Here is a 25,845-nt window from a genome sequence, read left to right as displayed (position 1 = left end):
AGGAGCTCCCTCGCCCGGGGTGCGGCCCCAGGGCTTCCTCAGGCCATCTGCACTGACCCCCACGGGCCTAGGCCCTGAGCGCAGCTGCTGCAGCCAGGCCCACCCTCCTTAGCAGGAGCCGGGAGGGCTGGGGCGCTCAGGGACGCAGGCGGCGGTGGTGGTGGGGGGGGGGGGGGGGGGCGGTGCGGGTGGGATCTCCAGAACCAGGTCAGAAGCAGGGCTGGCGGAGGGGCCGGGAGCGTTCAGCCTCTGGGGCCCCTCGCAGCTGGAGGACCGGGGGCGGGATGGGATGGGGTTAGTTTCCCCACCCTGAGCAGCTGGGTCACCAACAGACAAGACAAGTGGCAGGGCTGCACCCATCCTCTCCTGCCCAGGCCAGAATGGGCAGGGGCCTGGGAGGGGGCCTGCTTAGCTAAGCAGTTCCAAGTAGGTGACAGGGACCTTGCCCTTCTTGTTGCCTCTCTCGCCAATGAGCCAGTCAGGGTCCATGCCAGGCAGGCTGTAGACAGTGATGAGCTGAAGAGGAGGGCGGAGAAGGAGGGTCACGCCCCGGCCAGGCAGAACTGGCCCAGCCCTAAGAGGGGACAGACCTGCGGTCTCCCGAAACCCGGGAAACTACACCTCCTGAGGCGGGCGCTCACCTCCTCAGCTGCTCTACAGAGACAGATCAGAGAGGCTGCTTCCTCAGAGCTGGCGCCGTCTCCGCCTACCCGACTGGTCCCAGCTCTGCCCCCAGGGCCACTCAGAGGCTGGAAGCCCGCGGTGCAGGGTCTGCAGGCCCCACGCTCCCAGCTCCAGTTTCCCGGCGCGTGTGAGCCGGCCCCGGCCCCTCCCCCGTCCTCATGGCACCCAGGCCCACCTCGTCAGCCAGCAGGGCCAGCTCGCTGCTGTCGGCCGCCTCGTAGTCGTAGAGGACCCGGGCCTTCCGGGTCCCGCTGGCGGGAGGCGCCACCTCCTCCAGGCGGAGAGCGGCCTCCCCCGGAGGGGCCAGGCCGGCCACAGAGGGCCCCACAGGCATAGTGGCCGCGGCGGTGGTGGGTGAGGTGCTGCTGAGGGGCGGGGAAGCGGGCTCTGTGGTGCCCACGAAGGTGCCCGGAAATCTGGAGAGGAGAGAGGGGGGCACACCTCAGCAGCCGGGAGCCACACACCCCCGGGAGTCCCGTGTGCCCCGCCAAACGCCAGCTGGGTCCACGGCCGCGGAGGCGAGGAGATGTCGCTACTTACATGGCTCCCTGGGAGCTGGCGGCATGAAGGGAAGAGGGAAACGGGGAACGTGAGATGCTCCCGCCGTCCCCGCCACCCCCCACCCCCCACAGTCTCGAGAAACCGCACCAGAGGTCCCCAAGGCCAGCCACCTCACTGCCACTGTGATAGGGTGCCCGGGCCCAGAGAGCGGTGTGATGTCCCCCCCCACAGTCGGCAGCCCTCCACCCCACCCTGGGTGTCACGGAGCTTTCCGAGTTTGGGGCGGTCGGGGCTGGGAGCCAGGGGACCCCGGTGGGCACCTGCCCAGCTGCTTCTGTAGGTCCAGCATGTGGCGGTAGCACTGGGCATAGTAAGTGGTCTGAGACTCAACGAACTCATGGAGGCAGCGAAGGTGGTTCACCTGCGGGGAAGACGCCCATGGCTGACGGGGGGATGCGAGGGGCCAAAACATCCCATTCCCCATCCTGTCCTCTGCAGACCCTGGCCCAGCATTCCGATATCTTCTGCCCAGGCCACTTGCTCCCTGGGGTTGGAGGGAGGTACCCACCCTTTGGGACCTGCTCTGCCGAGGCTAAATCCCATCCTTACAGACTGTGGGCTCAAGCTCCCCCTTCCCCACCTGCCTTCGAGATCCAGGTTCACTCGCTGCCTCAATATGGCCTAGTTTCACGGGGACACGAGGGGCGAGGGGCGGCGAGAAGACGGTGGACGACAGAAGGAGGAAACGGGGGGGCAGGACTCACGTGAGTGCTACTGATTCCCTCCAGCAGGAGCCGGGTCACTTCTGCCTGCCGGTCAAACTCTGTCTGGGCCACTCGGAGCTCCTGCTCAGCCTGGGAAGGGCAGGGCATGAGCGCGAGAACAAGAACCGCCCCCAGCTTCCCTCCCACCAGCCTTCTCCCGCGCCTCTGAAGCCGCCCAGGAGCGGCCTCCTCTTCCCTTCTGTGGCAGCTGTCACTGCCCCCGGGGATGCAGACATCGGTGGCAGGAGTGCACTTCCCACCCCTGACTTCAGGCCTCAAGCCCTGACCCCTGGAGGAGCGACAGCCCCGCCTGGACCCCACCCCCTCCTGAGGCCAGTTCCTGGACAAGCAGACAGAGCCTCGGGAGCCCTGCCTTGGCCTTTCATACTCATTCATTTGCCCATCTGACGCCACCACCCATCAGGGACAAATCCAACCAACAGTCGCCTCCGGAGGGCCCACTGTGTGCGACACGGCAGAGAGGAAGTGACAACCCCTACTGTGGCCCCAGGGAGCGAGGGCAGAGCCCAGAACTAGAAACAGACCTGCCCCCGACGGCAGCAGGTGAGCCTGGACTCCCGCTGCCCACCCCCTGCAGCCTCTTCCCTGAGCCCCGACTTACCTTGTCCGCCTCATCATTCCAGAGCTGCGGAGACCACAACAGGACCGGTCAGCGGGGGAGGGAGGGGGGCACCGGTCAGCAGGGGAGGGGAGGACGGCTGGACCCCAGAGCCCAGGCCCTGCCCCAGCTCCCTGAGACCCCAACCTCTCCCCGACTCCCTCCCCACAGCCCAACGAGGAGCTGAGGCTGGGGTGAGGCCTGGTGTGAAGGGGGGGGCTCCGACATCATAATCCATCCAGTCCCACATGCCACATGCGGGGAGGGGGACAGCCAGCTGGGGAGTCCTACTTGGGTCTCTCCTATAGTGCCAGCCCCCAGGCTCTGACTGGGGTCTCGAGGGAGACCGAGCGTCCCGCACCCCACCCTGACACTTGGCTAAGGCTGGTGGGCTGGGAGGCAGGACTGTGTGACCCTGGACCAGTCACTGAACCTTTCTGTCCTTCGGCAGAGAAAGGCAGCCTCGTGCCCGAGTCACACTGGGGTTCAAAGGCACAAGGAAAAAACAGGGCCGTCTCCACCCTCCTGGATAGTCCTCTTTCCACTCGGCCCAGGAAGGGGGGCGGGAAGTGTCATCCAGAGTCTAAAGAAGAAAGACCCCCCTCCCCCCACCACGGCTTAGGAGACCCATTTCTCCTGCCCGCTGCTACCCTAAGATGTGACCTGAAATGCGGAAAGCAAAACAAGGCCAGCCCTTGGACAGAGGTGTCCCACCTCAGTGCCGTTTAGCAAATTGCAACACGGGAAGCAACCTCCACGTGGACACACGTCGGAGACCCAGCCACAGGGGACCGGTGGACTACACTGTGGTTCACGCCCCCGAGGACAAATGACTGCACACGGCAACATGCTTATGACAGATGGAGAAGAGCCAGAGGGTCTTTGCAGAAGGTTGTCACCCGTGGGGGGTGGGGGGGGGAGGAGGGACAGAGAGAGAGAGGCAGAGAAAGGCACAGCGGTGGTTTCGACAGGCATGATGGGATAGGTGTGATCTGCCTACTTCCCAAACTAAACATTAAATACCACAAATCTCAACAGAGCTGTAGGAAGAAAAGACACCAAGACATTCAACGTCTTCCTGATCCAGCCCCGCCCATCCCACCTCCAGAGTCCCAGCCCCTGCCAGCTCAGGACACACTCTGTTCTCCACCTCTGGGCCTCGGGCCCAGGCGGCTCCTTCCCCCACCCCGCTGTGCCCTCCCACCCTCCCGCTCAGTCTCAAGCACTTCCAGGACACCTAGCGGATGTGCTACGGAGGCAGCTGGATGGACAGCGCCGTCCCTGTCCCCCGTGACCCCGTGGCAGGCCAGGCCCAGACCTCCTCCCTCTCCTCCAGGCTGCACGGCTGGGCGCTCCAGGACGGTGAGTGTGGGAGGGGGCGGTGCCTGCTCTGGGGGGGTCGGGGCTGGGCAGACTCTCAGGTGCCCTGGAGGTGGGGCTGCTGCCGCCCCAAGTGCACCGGGCTGTGCCGCGCAGCGGGCCAGGCTCACCTTCAGCGCTGGGCAGGGAGAAGCAAGGCCGGCAACACGGGCACAGGGCACAGGGCAGAGGCGGGTGGACAGGACTTGCCTGACCAGGGGCGCGGCCCCTGCCTCCCCCTGTGGCTCCAGTTCGCTGCACATCAGGCCCGAGTGTGGGAGGGGATGGGGAGCGGGGCGGGGCGGGGGCGCTTACCGCGGAGGCGCTGGCCGAGAGAATGTAATTACGAGGTCTAGTCTCCTGAAAGTCAGGCACCGTCTGGCGGGGAACAGAGTTCATGGGGGGAGGGGGTCACGCGGGGCCGGGCCGGGAGGCCGCCCTAGACTCTCCCATGGGAGATGCCAAGAGCCCCCGACCCCACGGACAGGAGGGTACAGACAAATACAACACAGAGCCCCCCGCTTCTCCCCAAGCCAACCACCTGCAGAGGAGGCGGGCCGAGGCGAGTCCAGACCAAGATTAAGTGGGTGGACACGCCTGCCGTCAGGGCCCTTACCTGGGGCAAGCCACAGACGGGTCCAGCCCCTGGCCCGGCGGCCACGGCCCCTCCTCCCGGGGCCCCGGCCTCACTCAGATGCCCCAGCTAGACCCACCGTCCTCCAAACAAAGCCCGCCCTGCCCAGCTCTCTCCGTCCAGAACCTCCGCACACCACGTCTCTCGCTCCTGCAGCAAGGACCAGGCCCCTCCCCACAACGAGGATGGACAGATGGATGCATGGATGGACACAGTGACAGGCTTTCAACATTTGCAAAAAGCTGACTCACAGGCTCCAATGCCTGGCGTCCCCCCGAAGCAGAGGCTACACATGGTAGAGCCTCCGGTGGGGAGACCAGCTGCTTGCAAAACGCCCTGAGGACGTCCCCGGCCGACCCGGCACTGTGGGCCCGAGGCCGAGATGGGCAAACCAGAAGCAGCACAGCACGTGGGACAGGTATACTCACATCTCCCTCACACTGAGCCAAGTTACCCAAAGCAGAACGGAAAGGAACAAAAACAAAGAGTTAGTGAGTCCACAGCGCAGGCGGGAGCAGGCCCCCGGGGTCCCGGCGGGAGGGACACACAACCCTGCCCTCTGGAAGGAGTCCTGACGTGTGTGTGTGTGTGTGTGTGTGTGTGTGTGTGTGTGTGTGTGTGTGTGTGTGTGTGTGAGTGTGTGAGTGTGTTGTGAGAGGGGTAGGAAGAACGGGAAGGACGGGGTGCACTGCTGGGCTGGAGTCCTCTGGGATGCTGTATCTGGGCTGCCAGGGCCCAGCTCGGGACGGGGGGGGCGGTGTCCTGCCCAAGGCAAAGACTCTGGGCCAACCAACTGGAGGGGAGGTCGTGCCGTCCCAGTAACTAAGGAAGGGCTCCCCCGCCTGGCTGATGTAGGAAGAGCTTGTGCTGGCCAAGTTACTCGAGAGGTGGTCCACCCCTGCATGGCGGGGAGACTGTCCTGTCCAGGTGACTTAGACAGACATAGGTCATCCTGCCCAAGCCAACAAGACTCCAGTGGCTGAGCCCCTGCCTCCAGTCTGGACCCCACACAATTGGATGAGCCGGGACCTTGCCCACGGCTCTCGCCAGATGCATTGCCCAGGCTCCGCGGCCCCAGGTGGCCACACTGAGGGAGGGGAACGCAAGGAGGGTTGGAGGCTGGAACTCTCAGGGGAGCGGGGAGCCCGGGCTGGGGGATTCCACGGCATGCCCTGGACCTGACCTTGGGATTCCCTCCCCAGGGCGTGAGGTGGCCTTTCGGTCCCTGCACCCCAAGCAGCCTGGCCACCCTCAGGCCCAGCTCTCCCAACCCTGGCCTAGCCCTGGTCAAAGTGTCCCACACTGTGTCCCATCGGCCTGGCTGGACAGGGCTCCGTGAGCCGAGAGTGAAGGGGGAGGGAGCCAAGACAGCCCAGACCCTATCCAGTGCCGTGGGGCTCCCAAAGGGCCCCTCAGACATGCCCCTGGGCAGGTAGGCAGTCCAGCTCCGGGGCCCTCCACACCACCACAGGGGAGCCTGAGCGCAGGGCACCCTGGGACCAGCGCTGCAGCAGCAGGTGGGGGAGTTAGTAGGGGGAGCCACGTCCGGGCAGAGCCGGGAACAGAGCCGAGCACCCAGGGAGGGCAGGGCAGGGGCATGCAAGAAGCCAGCTGTCTGTCTGTCTGGGGAGGCTGCGGGCCGCCCTGAGCCCAGGTCGGGGCACTGCTGGTCCGCCCACCCCATCAACGTCTGCCCTGGGTCCCAGGGCTCTGGGCCGCCAGGGGTCCGTTGCAGGTGGGGCAGAGAGGCGTGACCTGAAGTGGTCAGCAGAGCAGCAGCCCCCAGCCAGGCCTCTCCAGGCAGGGACAGGGGAGAGAAGTCATGCCAAACACCAGGTCCCTTCACCCCCTCCTTGGCTCCAACCAGGGCCGGGGGGGGAGGAGGCCAGCAGGACACCTACCGTGGCTTTGGCTTCTGCGGCCTTGGCCTTCTTCAGCCGTGCTTTGCAGGCATCCAGGTCCAGACGCCGGTTATGGAGGAGCCGCCTCTCCTTCTGAGGGGGTGGGAACAGGGAACAGTGAGACCTGGGGCAGCCCTGGGAGACCCCCGGCCCTGGCAGGACCAGCCCCCAGGACCATCTAGTCAAGACGGGGAAACTGAGGCCTGGACGCGGGGAGTCATCCACTCCAGGCCACTCAGTCCACAGGAGCCATGTCTGGGGAGGTCCCAGGAGTGCTGGGTCCCAGCACGGGAGAAGAGCCTGGGCTCAGCAGCTATGAGGACAGGGCTGCCACTGCTACCAGGAAGCAAGTGGCCCCAGGCCCCTCACCGAGATCGTCTTCCAGTCCCCTTCCAGGAAGGTGCGCAGGGGTGTAAGGAAGTTGATGGAGGCAGTGTGGATAAAATCCCTCTCTGCGGCTCCCAGGCGCTTTTCTGCTTCTGCCACCTTGATCAGTGTCTTCCCTGAGAAACAAAGTGGAGGGGTGAGGAAGAGGGTTGGTTCAGGCCGCTCTGACCCCAGGAAGTAGGGGAGAGCTCAGAGAGGGATGTTCTGAGAGGCAAGAGCAGAACGGCTGGCCTGGGAAAATGTGGAAAATCTACATATCCATATACCTATCGACAAATAAATAGCGGGATGCCCGAAGAACGGAACGCTACACAGCCATTAAAAAGATGTGTGGGGGCTTCCCTGGTGGCGCAGTGGTTGAGAATCTGCCTGCCAATGCAGGGGACACGGGTTCGAGCCCTGGTCCGGGAAGATCCCACATGCCGCGGAGCAACTAGGCCCGTGAGCCACAACTACTGAGCCTGCGCGTCTGGAGCCTGTGCTCTGCAACAAGAGAGGCGGCGATAGTGAGAGGCCTGCGCACTGCGATGAAGAGTGGCCCCCGCTTGCCACAACTAGGGAAAGCCCTCGTACAGAAACGAAGACCCAACGCAGCCATAAATAAAAAAAATAAAAAAAATAAAAAAAAAAAAAAAGATGTGTGGTGGGGGGCGACTTTCAGAATGACAGAGGAAGGAGCTCAGCAAATCCTCTCCCCAAAAAGCAATAATAAAACTGGACACAGGGACTTCCCTGGTGATCCAGTGGTTAAGACTCCACACTTCAACTGCAGGGGGCCCAAGTTCAATCCCTGGTCGGGGAACTAGATCCTGTATGCTGTGCAGTGCGGCCCAAAAAAAAAAAAGAGTATCTTTTTAAAAAAAAACACAACTGGACACAGTTCTCAAAAACAATGATTTCTGTACTCTGGAAATTAACCTAAGGCAAATAACAAATTGAGAAGCATTTATTCCAGAACTTTTGGACCTTGGTAAAAACAATGGAGTCTGTGGCTTTTTAGCCTGGGGGTACTCCCATCTCCTCAAGCTCTGTGGTGCTGTAGCTCTAGCAGGGTGGGGCAAGCCCTGAGGGGGCTGACTTGATTTGGGCTGGAACACAGAAAAACCCACGGGACAGGGTCACAAACAATAGTGATCTCAATGGCAAATAATCAGGAAAGGCCAACATCACAGCTAACATGAAGCTGGAATACTGGCTGGAACAAGCAACAGACCTGTCGGAAATTTAACAGGAGATCTGGGGAATGAGATAGTCATAGTGGGCCTTGATAAAATCCAGACATCTCTGGTGGTCTGGAAGGCTATGCATGTGTATAGCACACTTGGGAGAGATGGGAGAGAACCCCAGCTATCAACTCATTCTTGGCTAGCGGGAGGCTTTGCACATTCACAAACTAAAAGCTGGGCAGACATGTAAACTGCTTGAACTTTGAGTGTGTTCCCCAGCCCACTCATAAATTCATCAGTAAAGCCTTAATGGTGCAAGATGTTTAAGCACAACCTCTGATTAATCATTGGCTGACCACTAACATATGCTGACCTGGAAGAAACCCCTAGGAAGCTAGGCTTAAAAATAAAAAGGATAATTTAAAAAGAAAAACAAGTAGAGACATCAGTAGCTGCATACTGCAGAGAACACAGACTCTAAACAATTAGCTCAGGCAAGTCTCTAAAGAAACAAACAAACAGCAGTAATAACTCAACAAAAATTATAAGACATGCAAAGAAATAGGAAAGTACGGACAGTACACAGGGAAAGAAAAGCAATCAACAGACACTATCTCCAAGGAGGCCCAGATATTAGACCGAGCAGACAAAGACTTCTAAGCAGCTATTACAAGTAAGTAAAAAAACAAAAACAAAACAAAACCCTGACGGTGGGGAGGGACAAATTAGGGTTATGGGATTAAACTACTATATATGTAACAGATAAGCAACAAGGATATAGGGACTTCCCTGGTGGCGCAGTGGTTAAGAATCCTCCTGACAATTCAGGGGACACAGGTTCAATCCCTGGTCCGGAAAGATCCCACCTGCTGTGGAGCAACTAGGCCCATGTGCCACAACTACTGAGCCTGCGCTCTAGAGCCCGCAAGCCACAACTACTGAGCCCACGTGCCACAACTACTGAAGCCCACGTGCCTAGAACCCGTGCTCCGCAACAAGAGAAGCAACCTCGATAAGAAGCCGGTGCACTGCAACAAAGAGTAGCCCCTCTCTCCGCAACTAGGGAAAGCCCGCGTGCAGCAACGAAGACCCAACACAGCCAAAAATAAATAAATGAATAAATTTATTAAAAAAAAAAAAAAAAAAAAAGAATCCACCTGCCAACGCAGGGGACACAGGTTCGAACCCTGGTCTGGGAAGATCCCACATGCCACAGAACAACTAAGCCCGTGCGCTACAACTACTGAGCCTGCGCTCTAGAGCCTGCGAGCCACAACTATTGAAGCCCACATGCCACAACTACTGAAGCCCGCACACCTAGAGCCAGTGCTCTGCAACAAAGAGAAGCCACTGCAATAAGAAGCCCACACACCGCAACGAAGAGTAGCCCCCACTCACTGCAACTAGAGGAAGCCCGTGCACAGCAATGAAGACCCAACACAGCCAAAAATAAATTTTAAAAAAAAAGGATATACTGTATAGCACAAGGAATTATAGCCATTATCTTGTAATAACCTATAATGGAATATAATCTGCAAAAATACTGCATCACTATGCTGTACACCAGAAACTAACACATAAATCAACTATATTTAATTAAAAAATAAAAAACCTAATAGAAACGACGTTTAAAGATTTAAGGAAAGTATGATGACAATGACGTCTCAAATAGGGAATGTCAATTAAGAGATTAAAATTATAAAAAAGAAATGAAAATTCTAGAGTTGAAAAGTATAATAACTGATAAGTAAAAATCACTAGAAGGGTTCAACAGCAGATTTGAACTGGCTTCTTATCAGTAACAAGGGAGGCCAGATAGTGAGAGGATATATTCAAAGTGATGAAAGGAAAAAACTCTCATCCAAGAATTTTATATACAGCAAAACTGTCTTCCAAAAGTGAACACAAAATAAAGACATTCCCAGATAAACAAAGGCTAAAAGAATTCATTGCTGGCAGACCTGCCATAGAAGAAATACTTCAGGTTCAAGTGAAATGACACTAGATGGTAACCAGAATCTACATAAGGAAATACAGAGCACCAGTAAAGGTAATTATATAGGCACATATAAAAGAGAATATAAATTTTTTTCTCTTTTTTTTTTTTTTAATTTATTTATTATTTATTTTTGGCTGTGTTGGGTCTTCGTTTCTGTGCGAGGGCTTTCTCTAGTTGTGGCAAGCGGGGGCCACTCTTCATTGCGATGTGCGGGCCTCTCACCATCGCAGCCTCTCTTGTTGTGGAGCACAGGCTCCAGACGCTCAGGCTCAGCAGCTGTGGCTCACGGGCCTAGCCGCTCCGCGGCACGTGGGATCCTCCCAGACCAGGGCTCGAACCCGTGTCCCCTGCATTGGCAGGCAGATTCCCAACCACTGCGCCACCAGGGAAGCCCCCTTTTCTCTTTTCTTAATTGATTTAAAAGACAACTACATAAAATAATTATAAAACTGTTGTTGAGATATAATATGTATGACAATAATAGCACAAAGGAAGAGGACGAGAAGGGAGTTATACTGGAGCAAAGTTTCTATATTTTACTGGAATTCAGTTAGTATTACTCCAAAGTAGATTGTGTTAAGTTAAAATACATATTGTAATTTAAATTGTAAAACCACTAAGAGGGACTTCCCTGGTGGTCCAGTGGGTAAGACTCCACGCTCCCAATGCAGGGGACATGGGTTTGATCCTCGGTTGGGGAACTAGATCCCACATGCATGTAGCAACTAAGAAACCCACATACCGCAACTAAAGATCCTACATGCCGCAGTGAAGATCCTGAATGCTGCAACTAAGACCTGGCACAGCCAAAATAAATATAAATAAATATTAAAAAAAAAAAAAAAAAAAAAACCACTAAGAAAGATTTTTAAAGTAAAAAAAAAAAGCAACAAAGAAATTAGAATATTACACTAGAAAATATCTATTTAACTCAAAAGAAGGCAGTAACAGAGGATCAAACAAAAAACACCTGAGATACAGGGAGACAATAACGAAATGGCAATCTGACCACATCAACAATTAGATTAAATGTAAATGGATTAAACACTTCAATCGAAAGGCAAAGACTGTCAGATTGGATTTTTTTAAAAAGATTCAAATATATGCTCTCTATAAGAGACATACCTTAGATTTAAAGACATAAGTATGGTGAAAATAAAAGGACAGAAAAAGATACATGCCCCTGTTTGCATATAACAATATGAGAATAGGAGTGACCATAAGAGAACACGAGTGGCCATACTACTATCAGATAAGCAGACTTTAAGACCAAAAAATGTTAACTAGAGACAAAGAGTAGTATTTTACAACGATAGAAGGGTCAATTCAGCAGGGAGATATACAATTATAAACATACAGACCTAACAACACAGCTCCAAAATACATGAAGCAAACACTGACAGAATAAAGACAGAAATAGACAGTTCAACAGAAATAACTGGAGACTTTAATGCTCTCAATAAAGGATGGGACAATAAGACAAAATCAACAAGGATACAGAGGATAAACAACACTATCAACCAAGATGGCCTGACAACACTACCCTACAACATAAAGTACAATGTCTAAGGGAGCATGAAACATCCTCCAGTAGAGACCATACACTATAGGCCATAAACAAGTCTTAATACATTTAAAAGTATTAAAATCATGAAAAGTATGTTTTCTGACCACAGCGACATTAAATTAGAAATCAACAACAGAACGAAACTTGGAAAATCCATAAATATCAGGAAATTAAACACCACCCTGCTGGTGGGATGTAAAATCACACAGCCACTTTGGAAAACAGTATGGCAATTTCTTAAAAGGTTAAACACAGGGAATTCCCTGGTGGTCCAGTGGTTAGGACTCTGCACTTTCACTGCCGAGGGCCAGGGTTCAATCCCTGGTTGCGGAACTAAGATCCCGAAAGCCACACAGCACAGCCAAAAATAAAATTAAATTAAAAAAAATGTTAAACATAAATTTACCATATGACTCAGCAATTCCACTCCTAGGTATATACCCAGTAGAAGTGAAGACATATATCCTCACAAAAGTTCATACGCAACTGTTTAAAGCGAAACAACCCAAATGTCTCTCAAATGGTATGTGGACAAAGAAAATGCGATCAGCCCATACAGTGGAACACTCTTCAACAGTAAGAAGGAATAAAATCCTAAAACACATTATAACATGGATGAACCTCAAAGACAAAGAAGCCACGTGCAAAAAACAATATATCACTTGATTCCATTTATATGAAATATTCAGAAAAGGCAAATTTGTAGAGACAAAACCACATTGGGATTTCCCTGGTGGTCCAGTGGTTAAGAATCCACCTTCCAATGCAGGGGACTTGGGTTCGATCCCTGGTTGGGGAACTAAGATCCCACATGCCGTGGGGCAACTAAGCCCATGTGCCACAACCACTGAGCCTGTGCACTCTAGAGCCCACGTGCCACAACTAGAGAGCTCACATGCTGCAACTACTGAGCCCACGTGCTCTGGAGCCTGTATGCCACGCAAGTAGAGAGAAGCCTGTGTGCCGCAATGAAAGATCCCGCATGCAGCCAAATAAATAAATAAATTTATAAAAAACGACAAAAACAACAATGAAAAATAACAAAGCCACATTAGTTGTCTGGCGGTGGGAGTGGGACTGACTATAAGTAGACACAAGTTACTTTTTTGCAGGTGATGGAAATGTTCTTTAAACTGGATTGGGGGAGACACCCAAGTCCAGGAAGCGCAGAAAGTCCCATACAGGATCAACCCAAGGAGAAACACGCCAAGACACATAGTAGTCAAACTGACAAAAATAAAGACAAAGAGAAATATTAAAAGCAACAAGGGAAAAGCAACAAATAACATACAAGGGAATCCCCGTAAGACTATCAGCTGATTTTTCAGCAGAAACTCTGCAGGCCAGAAGGGAGTGGCACAGTATATTTAAAGTGATGAAAGGGAAAAACCTACAAACAAGAATACTCTACCCAGTAAGGCTCTCGTTCAGATTTGATGAAGAAATCAAAAGCTTTACAGACAAGCAAAAGCTAAAAGAATTCAGCACCACCAAACCAGCTTTACAATAAATGCTGAAGGAACTTCCCTAAGCGAAAAAGAAAAGGCCACAACTAGAAACAAGAAAATTATGAAATGGGAAAGCTCACCAGTAAAGGTGAACATACAGTAAAGGTAGGAAATCATCCACACACAAACGTGATATCAAAACCAGTGATTGTGAGAGAAGGAGAGTACAAGTGCAGGATATCTGAAATGCATTTGAAATTAAGAGATCAGAAACTTAAAACAATCATGTAGATATAGACTGCTACATCAAAACTTCATGGTAACTGCAAATGAAAAATTTATAAGATACACACATGAAAAAAAGGATTCCAAACACAACACTAAAGATAGCCATCAGCGACTTCCCCAGTGGTCCAGTGGTAAAGAATCCACCTTCCAATGCAGGGGACACAGGTTCAATCAATCCCTGGTCGGGGAACTAAGATCCCACATGCCGTGGGGCAACTAAGCCTGCACGCCACAACTACTGAGCTCACGCACCTCAAGGACAGAGCCTGCATGCCACAAACTACACAGCCCACGCACTCTGGAGCCCGCGCGCCACAACTACAGAGCCCACGTGCCCAGGAGCCCGCGCGCCACAACTAGAGACAAGCCCACATGCCGCAACGAAGAGCCCGCGTGCCACACTGAAAGATCCTTCGTGCCGCAACTAAGACCTGACGCAACCAAATAAATAAATAAATATTTTTAAAAACGTTTAATCCATCTATCCTAAACCCTTAAAAATAGTCATCAAATCACAAGAAAAGAGGAAAGAAAAGAGGAAAGGAAGAAAAAAGACCTACAAAAACAAATCCAAAATAATTAACAAAATGGCAATAAGGGACTTCCCTGGTGGCACAGTGGTTAAGAATCCGCCTGCCAATGCAGGGGACATGGGTTTGAGCCCTGGTCTGGGAAGATCCCACATGCCACGGAGCAACGAAGCCCGTGCACCACAACTACTGAGCCTGTGCTCTAGAGCCTGTGAGCCACAACTACTGAGCCTGAGAGCCACAACGACTGAAGCCCGCATGCCTAGAGCCTGTGCTCCACAAGAGAAGCCACTGCAACGAGAAGCCTGCGCACCGCAACAAAGAGTAGCTGCCTCTCACCGCAACTAGAGAAAGCCCGCACACTGCAACAAAGACCCAACACAGCCAATAAATAAATAAATAAATTAAAATAAATAAATAAGTGTATAAAAAAATGGCAATAAGAACATACGCATCGATGATTACCTTAAATGTAAACAGATTAAATGCTCCAACCAAAAGACACAGATTGGCTGAATGGATACAAAAACAAGACCCATATATATGTTGTCTACAAGAGACCCATTTCATTGCTTTTTTTTTTTTTTCGGTTGTGCCGTGCAGCATGTGCGATCTTAGTTCCCCGACCAGGGATCGAACCTGCGTCCCCTGCACTGGAAGCACACAGTCTTAACCACTGGACAGCCAGGGAAGTCCCAGACAAAACAGCCTTTAAAATAAAGACTGTTACAAGAGACAAAGAAGGACAGCCAGGGAAGTCCCAGACAAAACAGCCTTTAAAATAAAGACTGTTACAAGAGACAAAGAAGGACACTACATAATGATCAAGGGATCAATCCAAGAAGAAGACAGAGCAATTATAAATATATATGCACCCCCAACACAGGAGCACCTCGATATATAAGGCAAATGTTAACAGATGTAAAAAGAGAAATAGACAGTAAACAATAGTATGGGTCTACTTTAACACCCCACTTACATCAATGAACAGTTCATCCAGACAGAAAATCAATAAGGAAACACAGGCCTCAAATGACACATTAGACCAGATGGACTTAACTGTTATTTATAGAGCTTTCCATCCAAAAGCAGCAGAATACACATTCTTTTCAAGTGTACATGGAACATTCTCCAGGATAGATCACATGCTGGACCACAAAGCAAGTTTTGGTAAATTTAAGAAAACTGAAATCATATCAAGTATCTTTTTTGACCACAATGCTATGAGATTAGCAATCAAGTCCAAGAAAAAAACTGCAAAAAACACAAACACGTGGAGGGTAAACAATGTGCTACTAAACAACCAATGGCTCACCAAAGAAATCAAAGATGAGGGACTTCCCTGGTGGCCCAGTGATTAAGACTCTGCACTCCCAATGCAGGGGGCCCAGGTTCAATACCTGGTCAGGGAACTAGATCCGGCATGCTGCAACTAAAGGAGCCTGCATGTTGCAACTAAAAGATCCCGCATGCCGCAACTAGGACCTAGCGCAGACAAATAAATAAATAAATTAATTAATTAATAAAAAAAGAAATCAAAGATGAAATTAAAAAATACCTAGAGGGAAATGAAAATGAAAACACTATGCCAAAACCTATGGGACACAGCAAAAGCAGTTCTAAGAGGGAAGTTTATAGTGATACAAGCTTACCTCAGGAAACAAGAAAAATCTCAAATAAACAACCAAACCTTACACCTAAAGCAACTAGAAAATGAAGAACAAACAAACCTAAAGTTAGTAGGAAAGAAATCATAAAGAACAGAGCATAGATAAATAAATTAGAGACTAAGAAAACAACAGAAAAGATCAATGAAACTAAAAGCTAGTTCTTTGAAAAGATAAACAAAATTGATAAATCTTTAGCCAGGCTCATCAAGAAAAAAAGGGAGAGGACCCAAATCAGTAATATTAGAAATGAAAAGGAAGAAGCTGCAACCAACACCACAGAAGTACAAAGGACTGTAAGAAACTACTACAAGCAACTATATGCTACTAAAATGGACAACCTAGAAGAAATGTACAAATTCTTAAAAAGGTACAATCTCCCAAGACTGAACCAGGAAGGAAGAGGAAATATGAACAGACCAATTACAAGTACTGAAGTTGAATTTCTGATTTAAAAACTTCCAACAAACAAAGGTCCAGGACCAGATGGCTTCACAGGAAAATTCTATCAAATGTTTAAAGAAGAGTTAACAACTATCCTTCTGAAACTATTCCAAAAATTGCAGAGGCGGGAACCAAACTCATTCTACGAGACCACCATCACCCTGATACCAAATACAGACAGACACCACACAAAAAAGAAAATTACAGGCCAATATCACTGAAGAACATAGACGCAAAAATCCTCAACAAAATACTAGCAAATTGAATCCCACAATACATTAAAAGGATCATACACCATTACCAACGTGTGACGCGTGGGCTCCTTAGTTGTGGTGTACGGACTTCTTAGTTGCAGCATGCAGACTCTTAGTTGCGGCATGCATGCAGGATCTTGACCAGGGATCGAACCTGGGCACCCTGCATTGGGAGCATGGAGTCTTACCCACTGGACCACCAGGGAAGTCCCTGTAAGGATTTTTCAATGTCCACAAAACAATCAGTGTGATATACCACATTAACAAATTGAAGAATAAAAACCATATGATCATCTCAATGGATGCAGAAAAAGCTTTTGATAAAATTCAACATCCGTTTATGATAAAACACTCCAGAAAGTGGGGGTAGAGGGAACCTACCTCAACACAATAAAGGCCATATATGACAAGCCCACAGCTAACATCATACTCAATGGTGACAAACTGAAAGCATTTCCTCTAAGATCAGGAACAAAACAAAAGATGTCCACTCGTGCCGCTTTTATTTAACATAGTTTTGGAAGTCCTAGCCACAGCAATCAGAGAAGAAAAAGAAATAAAAGGAATCCAAATTGGAAAAGAAGAAGTAAAACTCTCACTGTTTGCAGATGACATGATACTGTACATAGAAAATCCTAAAGATGCCACCAGAAAACTACTAGAGCTCATCAGTGAATTTGATAAAGTTGCAAGATACAAAATTAATACACAGAAATCTGTTGCATTTCTATACACTAACAATGAAAGACCAGAGAGAGAAATTAAAAAGAATAAAAATACCTAGGAATAAAACTACCTAAGGAAGACTTCCCTGGTGGCACAGTGGTTAGGAATCTGCCTGCTAATGCAGGGGACATGGGTTCGAGCTCTGGTCCGGGAAGATCCCACATGTCGCAGAACAACTAAGTCTGTGCGCCATAACTGCTGAGGCTGTGCTCTGGAGCCCGCAAGCCACAACTACTGAGCCCACGTGCCACAACTAACGAAGCCTGTGCACCTGGAGCCCGTGCTCTGCAACAAGAGAAGCCATCACAATGAAGAGCAGCCACAACTAGAGAAAGCCTGTGCACAACAGCGAAGACCCAATGCAGCCAAAAAAAAAAAAGATAAATAAATAAATATATTAAAAAAAAAAAAAAACTACCTAAGGAAGCAAAAGAACTGTACTCTGAAAATTATAAGATGCTGATGAAAGAAACGGAAGATGAGGGAATTCCCTGGTGGTCCAGTGGTTAGGAAGTAAGATCCCACAAGCCGTGCAGCACAGCCAAAAAAAAAAACCCAAAGATGACACAAACAGATGGAAAGATATACTGTGTTCTTGGATTGGAAGAATCAGTATTCTCAGAATGACTATACTATCCAAGGCAATCTACAGATTCAGTGCAATCCTTATTAAATTACCAATGGCATTTTTCACAGAACTAGAACAAAAAATTTTAAAATTTGTATGGAAACACAAAAGACCCTGAATAGCCAAAGCAGTCTTGAGAAAGAAAAATGAAGCTGGAGGAATCAGGTTCCCTGACTCCAGACTATACTACAAAGCTACAGTAATCAAAACAGTATGGTACTGGCACAAAAACAGAAATATAGATCAATGGAACAGGACAGAAAGCCTAGAAATAAACCCATGCACCTACGGTCAATTACTCTACGACAATGGAGGCAAGAATATACAATGGAGAAAAGACAATCTCTTCCATAAGTGGTGCTGAGCAAACTGGACAGCTAAATTAAAAGAATGAAATTAGAAATTCTCTAACACCACGCACAAAAATAAACTCAAAATGGATTAAAGACCTAAATGTAAGACGAGATACTATAAAACTCCTAGAGGGGGACTTCCCTGGTGGCACAGTGGTTAAGAATCTGCCTGCCAATGCAGGAGACACGGGTTCGAGCCCTGGTCTGGGATGATCCCACATGCCGCAGAGCAACTAAGCCCACGTGCCACAGCTACTGAGCCTGCGCTCTAGAGCCCACGAGCCACAACTACTGAGCCTGTGTGCCACAACTACTGAAGCCTGCGCGCCTAGAGCCCGTGCTCCGCAACAAGAGAAGCCACTGCAATGACAAGCCTGCGCACCGGAAGGAAGAGTGGCCCCCGCTCACCACAACTGGAGAAAGCCTACGCACAACAACGAAGACCCAACGCAGCCAAAAATAAATATAAAAAACAAACAAACAAACAAAAACTCCTAGAGGAAAACATAGGCAGGACACTCTTTGACATAAATTGCAGCAGTATCTTTTTGGATCCGTCTCTTAGTGTAATGGAAACAAGAACAAAAATAAACAAATGGGAATTAAACTTAAAAGCTTTTGCATAGCAAAGGAAACCAAACCAAAGGAAACAAAACGAAAAGACAACCTACAAGATGGAAGAAAATATTTGCAAACAATGCAACTGACAAGGGATTAATCTCCAAAATATACAAACAGCTCATACAGCTCAATATCAAAAAACAAGCAACCCAATCAAAAAATGGGCAGAAGATCTAAATAGACACTTCTCCAAAGAAGACATTTAGATGGCCAAAAGGCATGTGAAAAGATGCTCAACATCGCTAATTTTTACAGAAACGCAAATCAAAACTAGAGTGAGGTATCTCCTCACACCAGTCAGAATGACCATCATCAAAAAGTCTACATATAATAAATGCTGGAGAGGGTGTGGAGAAAAGGGAACCCTCCTACATGGTTGGTGGGAATGTAAACTGGTGCAGCCAAAATGGAGAACAGTATGGAGGTTCCTTTAAAAAGTAAAAACAGAGCTACCATATGATCCTGCAATCTCACTCCTGGTCATATATCCAGAGAAAACCATAATTGGAAAAGCTATATGCACCCCAATGTTCATTGCAGCACTATTCACAATAGCCAAGACATTGAAGCAACCTAAATGTCAATCAACAGGTGAATGGATAAAGAAGATGTGGTATATAAATACAATGGAATGTTACTCAGCCATAAAAAAGAATGAAATAATGCCATTTACAGCAACATGGACACAACTAGAGATTATCATACTAAGTGAAGTTAAGCCAGACAGAGAAACACAAATATCATATGATACCACATATATGTGGAATCTTAAAAAATGATACAAATGAACTAATTTACAAGACAGAAACAGACTCACAGACACAGAAAACAAACTTATGGTTATCAAAGGGGAAAGGGGGGGTGGGAGGAGGGATAAATTAGGAGGTTGGGATTAACATATACACACTACTGTATATAAAATAGATAACCAACAAGACCCACTGTATAGCACTGGGAACTACACTCAATATTTTGTAATAACCTAAAAGTGAAAAGAATTTGAAAAGGAATATATATATGTTGTGTGTGCGTGTATATAACTGAATCACTGTGCCGTACACTTGAATCTAACACTATATTGTAAATCAACTGTACTTCAATTAAAAAAATAATTAAATAAAATTTTAAAAAATACATAAATTGGATTGGGGGATGTTTGTTCAATTCTGTAAATTCACTAAAAATCATCAAATTACACACTTAAAACAGGTGTACTTTACAGTGTATAAATTGTACCTAAATAAAACTTAAAAAATAAAAAATAAAGATTGAGATGACTCTGTAAGTGCTGTGAACAGATTATCTGTAGTGCAATGCCAAGTTTAAAAATCAGGTTGCAGAAAAGTACACATAATATGATCCCATTAAAAAATGCACACAAACCAAAACTGGGTAAGGGAGGTTTGTATTTTTTTTGTTTGTTTTTTGGCTGCACTGTGCGGCATGCAGGATCTTAGTTCCCCGACCAGGGGTCAAACCCGTGCCCCCTGCACTGGGAGCACAGAGTCTTAACCACTGGACCACCAGGGAAGTCCCGGGAGGCTTCTATTTTTTACTCTATTTTCATCTCCATTGACTGAGGTGTTTACAAGCAGAATGAATCCAGGTATCATGTGTGCAAATTAAAAAACAGAGAAAGGAAGGAGAGAAGGGAGGGAAGAAGATTCGCGCCAGAGACCGTGACCCCCGACCCTGGCTGTGGGGACTGGCTCACCGTAGGGCGTGGTGGGCCCCAGCTCACTGGCCGCCTCTGCCATGTACTGAGCCAGCAGTTCCCCGTTGGTGACCCTCGAGGGCACCTTCCTGTCCAGCTTCTCATACAGGAACTCCTCCACTCGGGCACCTGCGGGGAGACAGCAGCCAAAGCCACAGGGCTCTTAGGTAGGAGCCCAAGGATGAAAGCTGTGGTGACAGAAACAGACCCAGACCAGGGCCTGCCCACAGGGGCGCCCAGCCTGGTGACTTCCAGAATACTCTCTTGCTGATTCTCAACTGTGTGAGACTGGCACTCGACCCCGCGAAGCCCTCACTCTAGAGAGGAAGAAGCCATGGCTCAGACATGTGAAATGCCTGCCCGAGGTCACACAGCTGCGGGTGACGGGCCTGAAGGCAACCGCCGCCCCTTCCCGCCCCCCAGCTTCTCCCTCATTACAGTATGGATTTACAGGGCATAACACACACGTGAGCAATGCCCTGGCTTGGCCCCAGAAAGCTCTCAGCACACTCACTCAGCTAACAGCAGACATACAGGCATACAAGCCTCATGACCCCAGGCCAGCCCTCTCTTCCCACAGGTTCTCCTGCACCTGCGTCTGCCTGCACCACGCTGCGTGTGACTCTCGGCAAGTCCTCTTTCATCCCTGAGCCTCGCTGCCTTCCCTCCAGTGACCTGGCTCCCGTTTCTCCTGCCTCTTCTCCCAACTGTGTTTTAGTTTCCAGGCACTTCTTCAACTCCTCTGTGCGAAACTTAGCATTTCCACTGTCCCAGAGAGCACATCCTGGAGCCCAACACTGAGTCTGCTGTTTTCTTTAAGCGGGACCCCCCAAAACAGCAGCCTTAAGCCCCAAGAGTCTAACCCAAATCCCACCTGCCGCCCAGGCCCACCTGCACAGTCTCAGCAGCTGGGGCTCCTGCCCGCAGCTTCCCGCCCCGAGCCCGGGGCCGGCCCGTGTCCACTCACTGGGGTTGGGTTGCAGCAACACCTCTGTCTGCCTCAGGATTTTCTCCGTCCAGTTCTTGGTGCTGTCTGCCCGGGCCAGAAGGTTCTCAAACTGGGCATCAAGCTCGGTCTTCTCGGCCTGGCCGAATTTCTCCTCTGTGAACTGTGGGGGGAGGACCCGGGATGGAGGGCTCAGAAAGGGGGACGGGAGGACCACCCCTGCCCCACCCATCTACCCCTCCCACCTGGCTGGAACTCAGGCCCCAAGGTCAAGAAACTTGCTCTGCCCCTGACCTGCTCTGTGACCTTGATCAAGGTGCAACCCTGCCCTGGGCCTCAGTTTGTTCCTCTGTGAAATGAGGTGGTTGGACCAGAGTTTGGGGATCATGGCTCCTTTTGGAAATTCAATGAAAGATACAGACTCCCTCTCCCCAGAAAAGCACATTTGTACAAAATCAGACATACAACTTAGGGTGTAAGGAACCCTTGGGAGCCTATCACTAAGGGTCCTCCCAGCCTGACTCTGAAGGAAAGCACTTGGTAACAAGTGCTCAGGGAACAAAAGGGGCACAGAGCAAGGTCTGGGGTTATCAGGATGTTCCAGGGGCAGCTGGGAGCCACGGGAAGGGGATACCAAGGGAGGGTGTCAGAGGAACCCAGGTTCCAGAATCAGAGGGACTTGATTCAAGTCTCAGTCTGATGAGCTGTGTGACCTTGGGCAAGTGGCTTTGCCTCTCTGAGCATCAGTTTCCTAAGCTGAAAATGGTAATAATAAGTAATAGCATCTCCCTCATAGGTTGTAAGAATGAAATAAAAAAGATGTGGATAAGACATAAAGGCTAGGATCTGGCAGGCAGTCAGTGTTCAGTGTTAAGTGCTGATGCTGTTAAGAGCTGATGCGCAGAGAGATGGCTGGGAGGGAAGGGGAATGTGGGGGGGAGGATGGCCACATGGCTGGCCTCCGGTTGCCTGGAGTGGTAGATGGGGAGCAGCGCCAGCTCATCAGAGCCAACTGCTGGGCACGCCCAGGGCCCAGAAAGCTCGGCAGCCCCGCCCCAAGGCCAGGAAAGGACCAGGATGTCACAAGGGTCCCCCTTCAGAGCTGGCAGAAACCATGGGGGCCACCTAAGAAAAACCAGAAACCGGCCCAAGTCCTGGCCTCTCTGATCTCAAAGGCCCTGTCCAGCCAAGGGGAGGTCACAGGCAAACAGCAAAGGGGTGAAGACGGGCAGGAGTAACATCAGCCCTGACAACACCAGACACTGCCCTCAGGCCGGCCAAGTTTCCCATTTCACAGAAGATGCCGCGAGACTGAGCAAGAGGCAGGTTGTGCTGGAGTCACATAGGCTGGGGGTCTGGAGGCCCTTCCCAGACGACTAGGCAGCGGTGAGTCATCCAGAGGCCAAGGACAGGCCCAGCTGCAAGGGGCAGGAGGCACCAGCGGTGGTCAGGCTGCTCTGTTCGGCTGCTCCAGCTCGGCAGCCATCAATTATGCATGGGGGCTTGGGTTTCCCTCTGCAGAGCTGGGTGGGCCAGGGTTAGAGCCTGCGGCTCCTCACCTGGGAACCAGCTGCTCCTGGCCTCCTCCCGGTCTCCCGACTCCTCTTCTTCCTCACATTCCCCAAGCTGGGGCCTCCCGGAGCCAGGCCCTGAACAGGCCTCTCCTCACCCAGACCCTTCAGGGATTAGCATTACCCCATTTTGCAGATGAGAGAATCGAGGGTCAGAGGCAAAGTCACCTCTCTGGTCCTCAGTTTCCCCCCGGAGGATGGGGATAACAGGACCTATCTCACAGAATATTTGGAAGGTGCTTAGTTCCATGGTCAGCACACAGTACAGGCCTGATAAACGTTAGCTGGCGTCATCATCATCATTAATAAAAGGTCTCCCTCAGGTCCCTCCTCGGCTCTCAGGAGCCACCTAGGGACGTCCTTACCCTGATGGCACCAGCCAGTCTGATTCAGGTGATTGTGTCACCCTCAGTGTGCACCTCAGCATCTCCCCTTCTTACCAAGGTTAATGGCAGCACTCCCCGCCGTGCCACCTCGCCACCCGTCCCTCACACCACACACCCACCCAGGTTCAAAGTCCTACCGGGCTTTCCCAACATCTTGGGCATCCCTCCCACGTTCACCGCTGTCTGCCTGGCTCGGATGAGAACGATGCCACAGCCTCCCTGGCTTTTATTATCATTACTCCTACTATGCTATTAGTAATACTGCAATTACTACCAACAGCATTAGTACTAGCACTTCCACTGCCCACTCCCACCCCCACTGGCATCTTACCCAAACATGCCTTAGGTTTTCCTGTCTGGGTGCCCTTAGCTGGGCTGTTCCCATCACCTGGACCAACTCGGCAAACCCCTCCTGACCTTCAAGGCACAGTTCGGGGACTGAGAAGCCATCCTAGAATCTCCCATGCAAAAGGGATCTGGCCTCCGGATTCTCATCCCAGGGCCAAGGTCCAGTTCCCTACCAGATGGGGATGAGGTGAGGCTCCTAAAAGTGTCCTCGGCACACGGAGGGGCTGAGCCCTTACCCAGCATGTCGTGCGTAGGTAGGTGGCACCTACACAGAGGAGCTGCCCACACATTAATAATAAACCACCCCCTGTCCCTGCTGGCTGACTCCTACCCCAGGGCAGACTGGCCTCAGGAGGGTCCCCTGAGTGTGCTCTCCTGCCCAGGTCACATTTCAAGACCTTCTCTCTTCTGGCTGCCACCCTGCCCCATCCCTGCCAAGAGGAAGAGCCCAGGCTTCAGAGGCTGCTCCCTGCAAGATGGCAGCAGCAGGGAGTGGGCGTGCAGGGCCAGAGAAAGCCTCTATTTATAAAGCTCCCAGCTCCCTCCTCCACTCTGGAGGCGGGGGCCTGGGCGCTGGCTCCCACTCCAGTATGGGCGAACCAGTGGGCCTGCCCCCCCCCAGGAGAAAAAAGGCCACAGGGACCAAGCTTCCCCATACCCCAGGCTCTGCAGGCCTGGCCAGGTCAGGTGCTAGGGCCCCAAAGTAGCAGGAAACTGGCAGATCAGGTTCTTCCCAGATGTGGGAGATAAAGTGGTTGCCATACCAACACTGGGGAGAATTCCCTACCTTCTGGATGAACAGGGGCTGGCCAATGAACTCCAGGCTGCTAGCGTCCCCACTAGGGCTGGGGTCCCCGGCAGGGCTTGGAACACGGAGCAGCAAACCCTCTCTGGGGCACAAGTCCTCAACGGGACACTGTGCTTTCTAGTAAACATGGGCATGTGGGCTTCCAAGAGACTGTCTGGGGCTGGGCTCCTCCAGAGAACCAACAACCAGGGCAAGGACAAACAACAGAATCTGTTCCCAGAGCGCTGTGACGGGCCAAGCCCCAAGGCTGCAGCCACCCTTGGAGGCAGACTGGTGCGACCCCTGATTGACAGAAGGGAACACGGAGGCTCCGAGACTTGCCTAATGTCACATGCTGCACAGCTGCAATACTAAGCACGTTACACCAAGAATGACTTGCCTTTAGTGAGCACGTTCACGTGGAGTGCCCGGGACACTCACATCCATGCTGGGAGGGAGGGATTGCTAAGGCCATTTTTCAGACTGAAAAACTGTGGCCCAGAGAGGTGAAGCCCCCATCTTCAAAGTCACAAGAGGGGGCATCCACACCCACAGCTGACTCCCGGTCTTCACCATTACACTCAGCTGCTTCTGTTTTTTCCCTTGTCCCCAAATGGACAGGACTTGTTCTAATCCCAGCATCACCCACTGTACAGCTTCCCAGGGAGGGCACCCAGCCAGCCTCCGGGGCCTGGGGAAATAAGAGAAACAGGCCTCCCACGGAGCAGAAAGGAAATAACCCCAGCCCTCCTGGCTTCCGGACTGACTATCCAAGCGTGTAAAAGGGACCTGAGGGAATCAGTACCACCAGTCCATTGCACAGGTGCGGAGATTGAGGCACAGAGAAGGGGTCAGGGCGGGTGCCCGAGTCCTCAGGCCTGGAACTCAGGCCTCCAAACGCCTGCCGGGAGTGAAGAGTCACTGCTGGGCAAGGGCAAGGAGACAGGAACCGCCTGGGGCCCTCTGCCCTCCTCAGCAGAGCCCCCCACGGGGGCGGGGCGGGCGCCAGGACAGCGGGACTACCCGGCCGGCGGGTCGAAATGGTGGAGGCTGACACCTCCCCCGCGGCAGCAGGGCCGAGGCAGGCCCGGCTCACTCCCCGGGCCTGGGCCACGCTGAGGGTGCGGCCAGTGTGGCCGGCCGCCCCGGGCTCTTTCTCTCTACTGGGCACCGCAGAAGGAGGAGGGGCGGAGGGGGGCGGCTAGGGCGACTCCGCAGCGGGGAAGGAGCGGCGGCCGCGAGGGCCTTCTCCCGCGGCCCCGGGCTCTGCTGCAGGGGTGCCCGCCGGCCGCGCAGGGCCCAGGGTGCACGGCCTCACCTGTACGGCCCGGGTGAAGAAGATGCCCGCGTCCGACGCCAGCTTCTTCATGTTGAAGTCCATGGCGCTCCGCACGGCCGGCCGCGTCCGGCCCGAGCGCCGCCCGGCAGCCCCCGGCCCGCCGCCGCCAGCCCGCACCGCGCCCACCTGCTGCCGGTGCTCTGGCCCTTACCGCGCCCGCCTGGCCCAGCGGCAGCCGTCTCCGTCGAGCTTGCCCGAGCGCGCAGGGAGGGGC

At 51.6% G+C, this 25,845-nt stretch overlaps 1 protein-coding gene across 2 annotated transcripts; it reads right to left on the bottom strand.

Moving 5' to 3' along the window:
- Nucleotides 1-272: 272 nt before the first annotated feature.
- SH3GLB2 (SH3 domain containing GRB2 like, endophilin B2) lies at nucleotides 273-25,845 on the bottom strand. Of its 2 annotated transcripts, XM_068553137.1 has the most exons (11): nucleotides 25,611-25,844; nucleotides 21,222-21,363; nucleotides 20,255-20,383; nucleotides 6,832-6,965; nucleotides 6,463-6,555; nucleotides 4,243-4,305; nucleotides 2,572-2,595; nucleotides 1,950-2,039; nucleotides 1,506-1,606; nucleotides 860-1,100; nucleotides 273-516 (listed from the first exon to the last, which is right to left on the bottom strand). In XM_068553137.1, exons 1-11 carry the CDS (start codon nucleotides 25,671-25,673, stop codon nucleotides 409-411), a joined length of 1,188 nt encoding a protein of 395 aa, XP_068409238.1. In that variant the 5' UTR covers nucleotides 25,674-25,844; the 3' UTR covers nucleotides 273-408. The 2 variants fall into 2 exon arrangements, with proteins under 2 accessions (XP_068409238.1, XP_068409239.1); XM_068553138.1 differs by lacking the exon at nucleotides 1,506-1,606 and having other exon boundaries at nucleotides 327-516; nucleotides 25,611-25,845.

This window comes from Eschrichtius robustus, chromosome 10, assembly GCF_028021215.1.
Source record: "Eschrichtius robustus isolate mEscRob2 chromosome 10, mEscRob2.pri, whole genome shotgun sequence".
NCBI classification, from domain to species: Eukaryota; Metazoa; Chordata; class Mammalia; order Artiodactyla; family Eschrichtiidae; genus Eschrichtius; species Eschrichtius robustus.
Note: the sequence above shows the minus strand (reverse complement) of the source record. Positions and strands in the feature narration are given on the sequence as shown.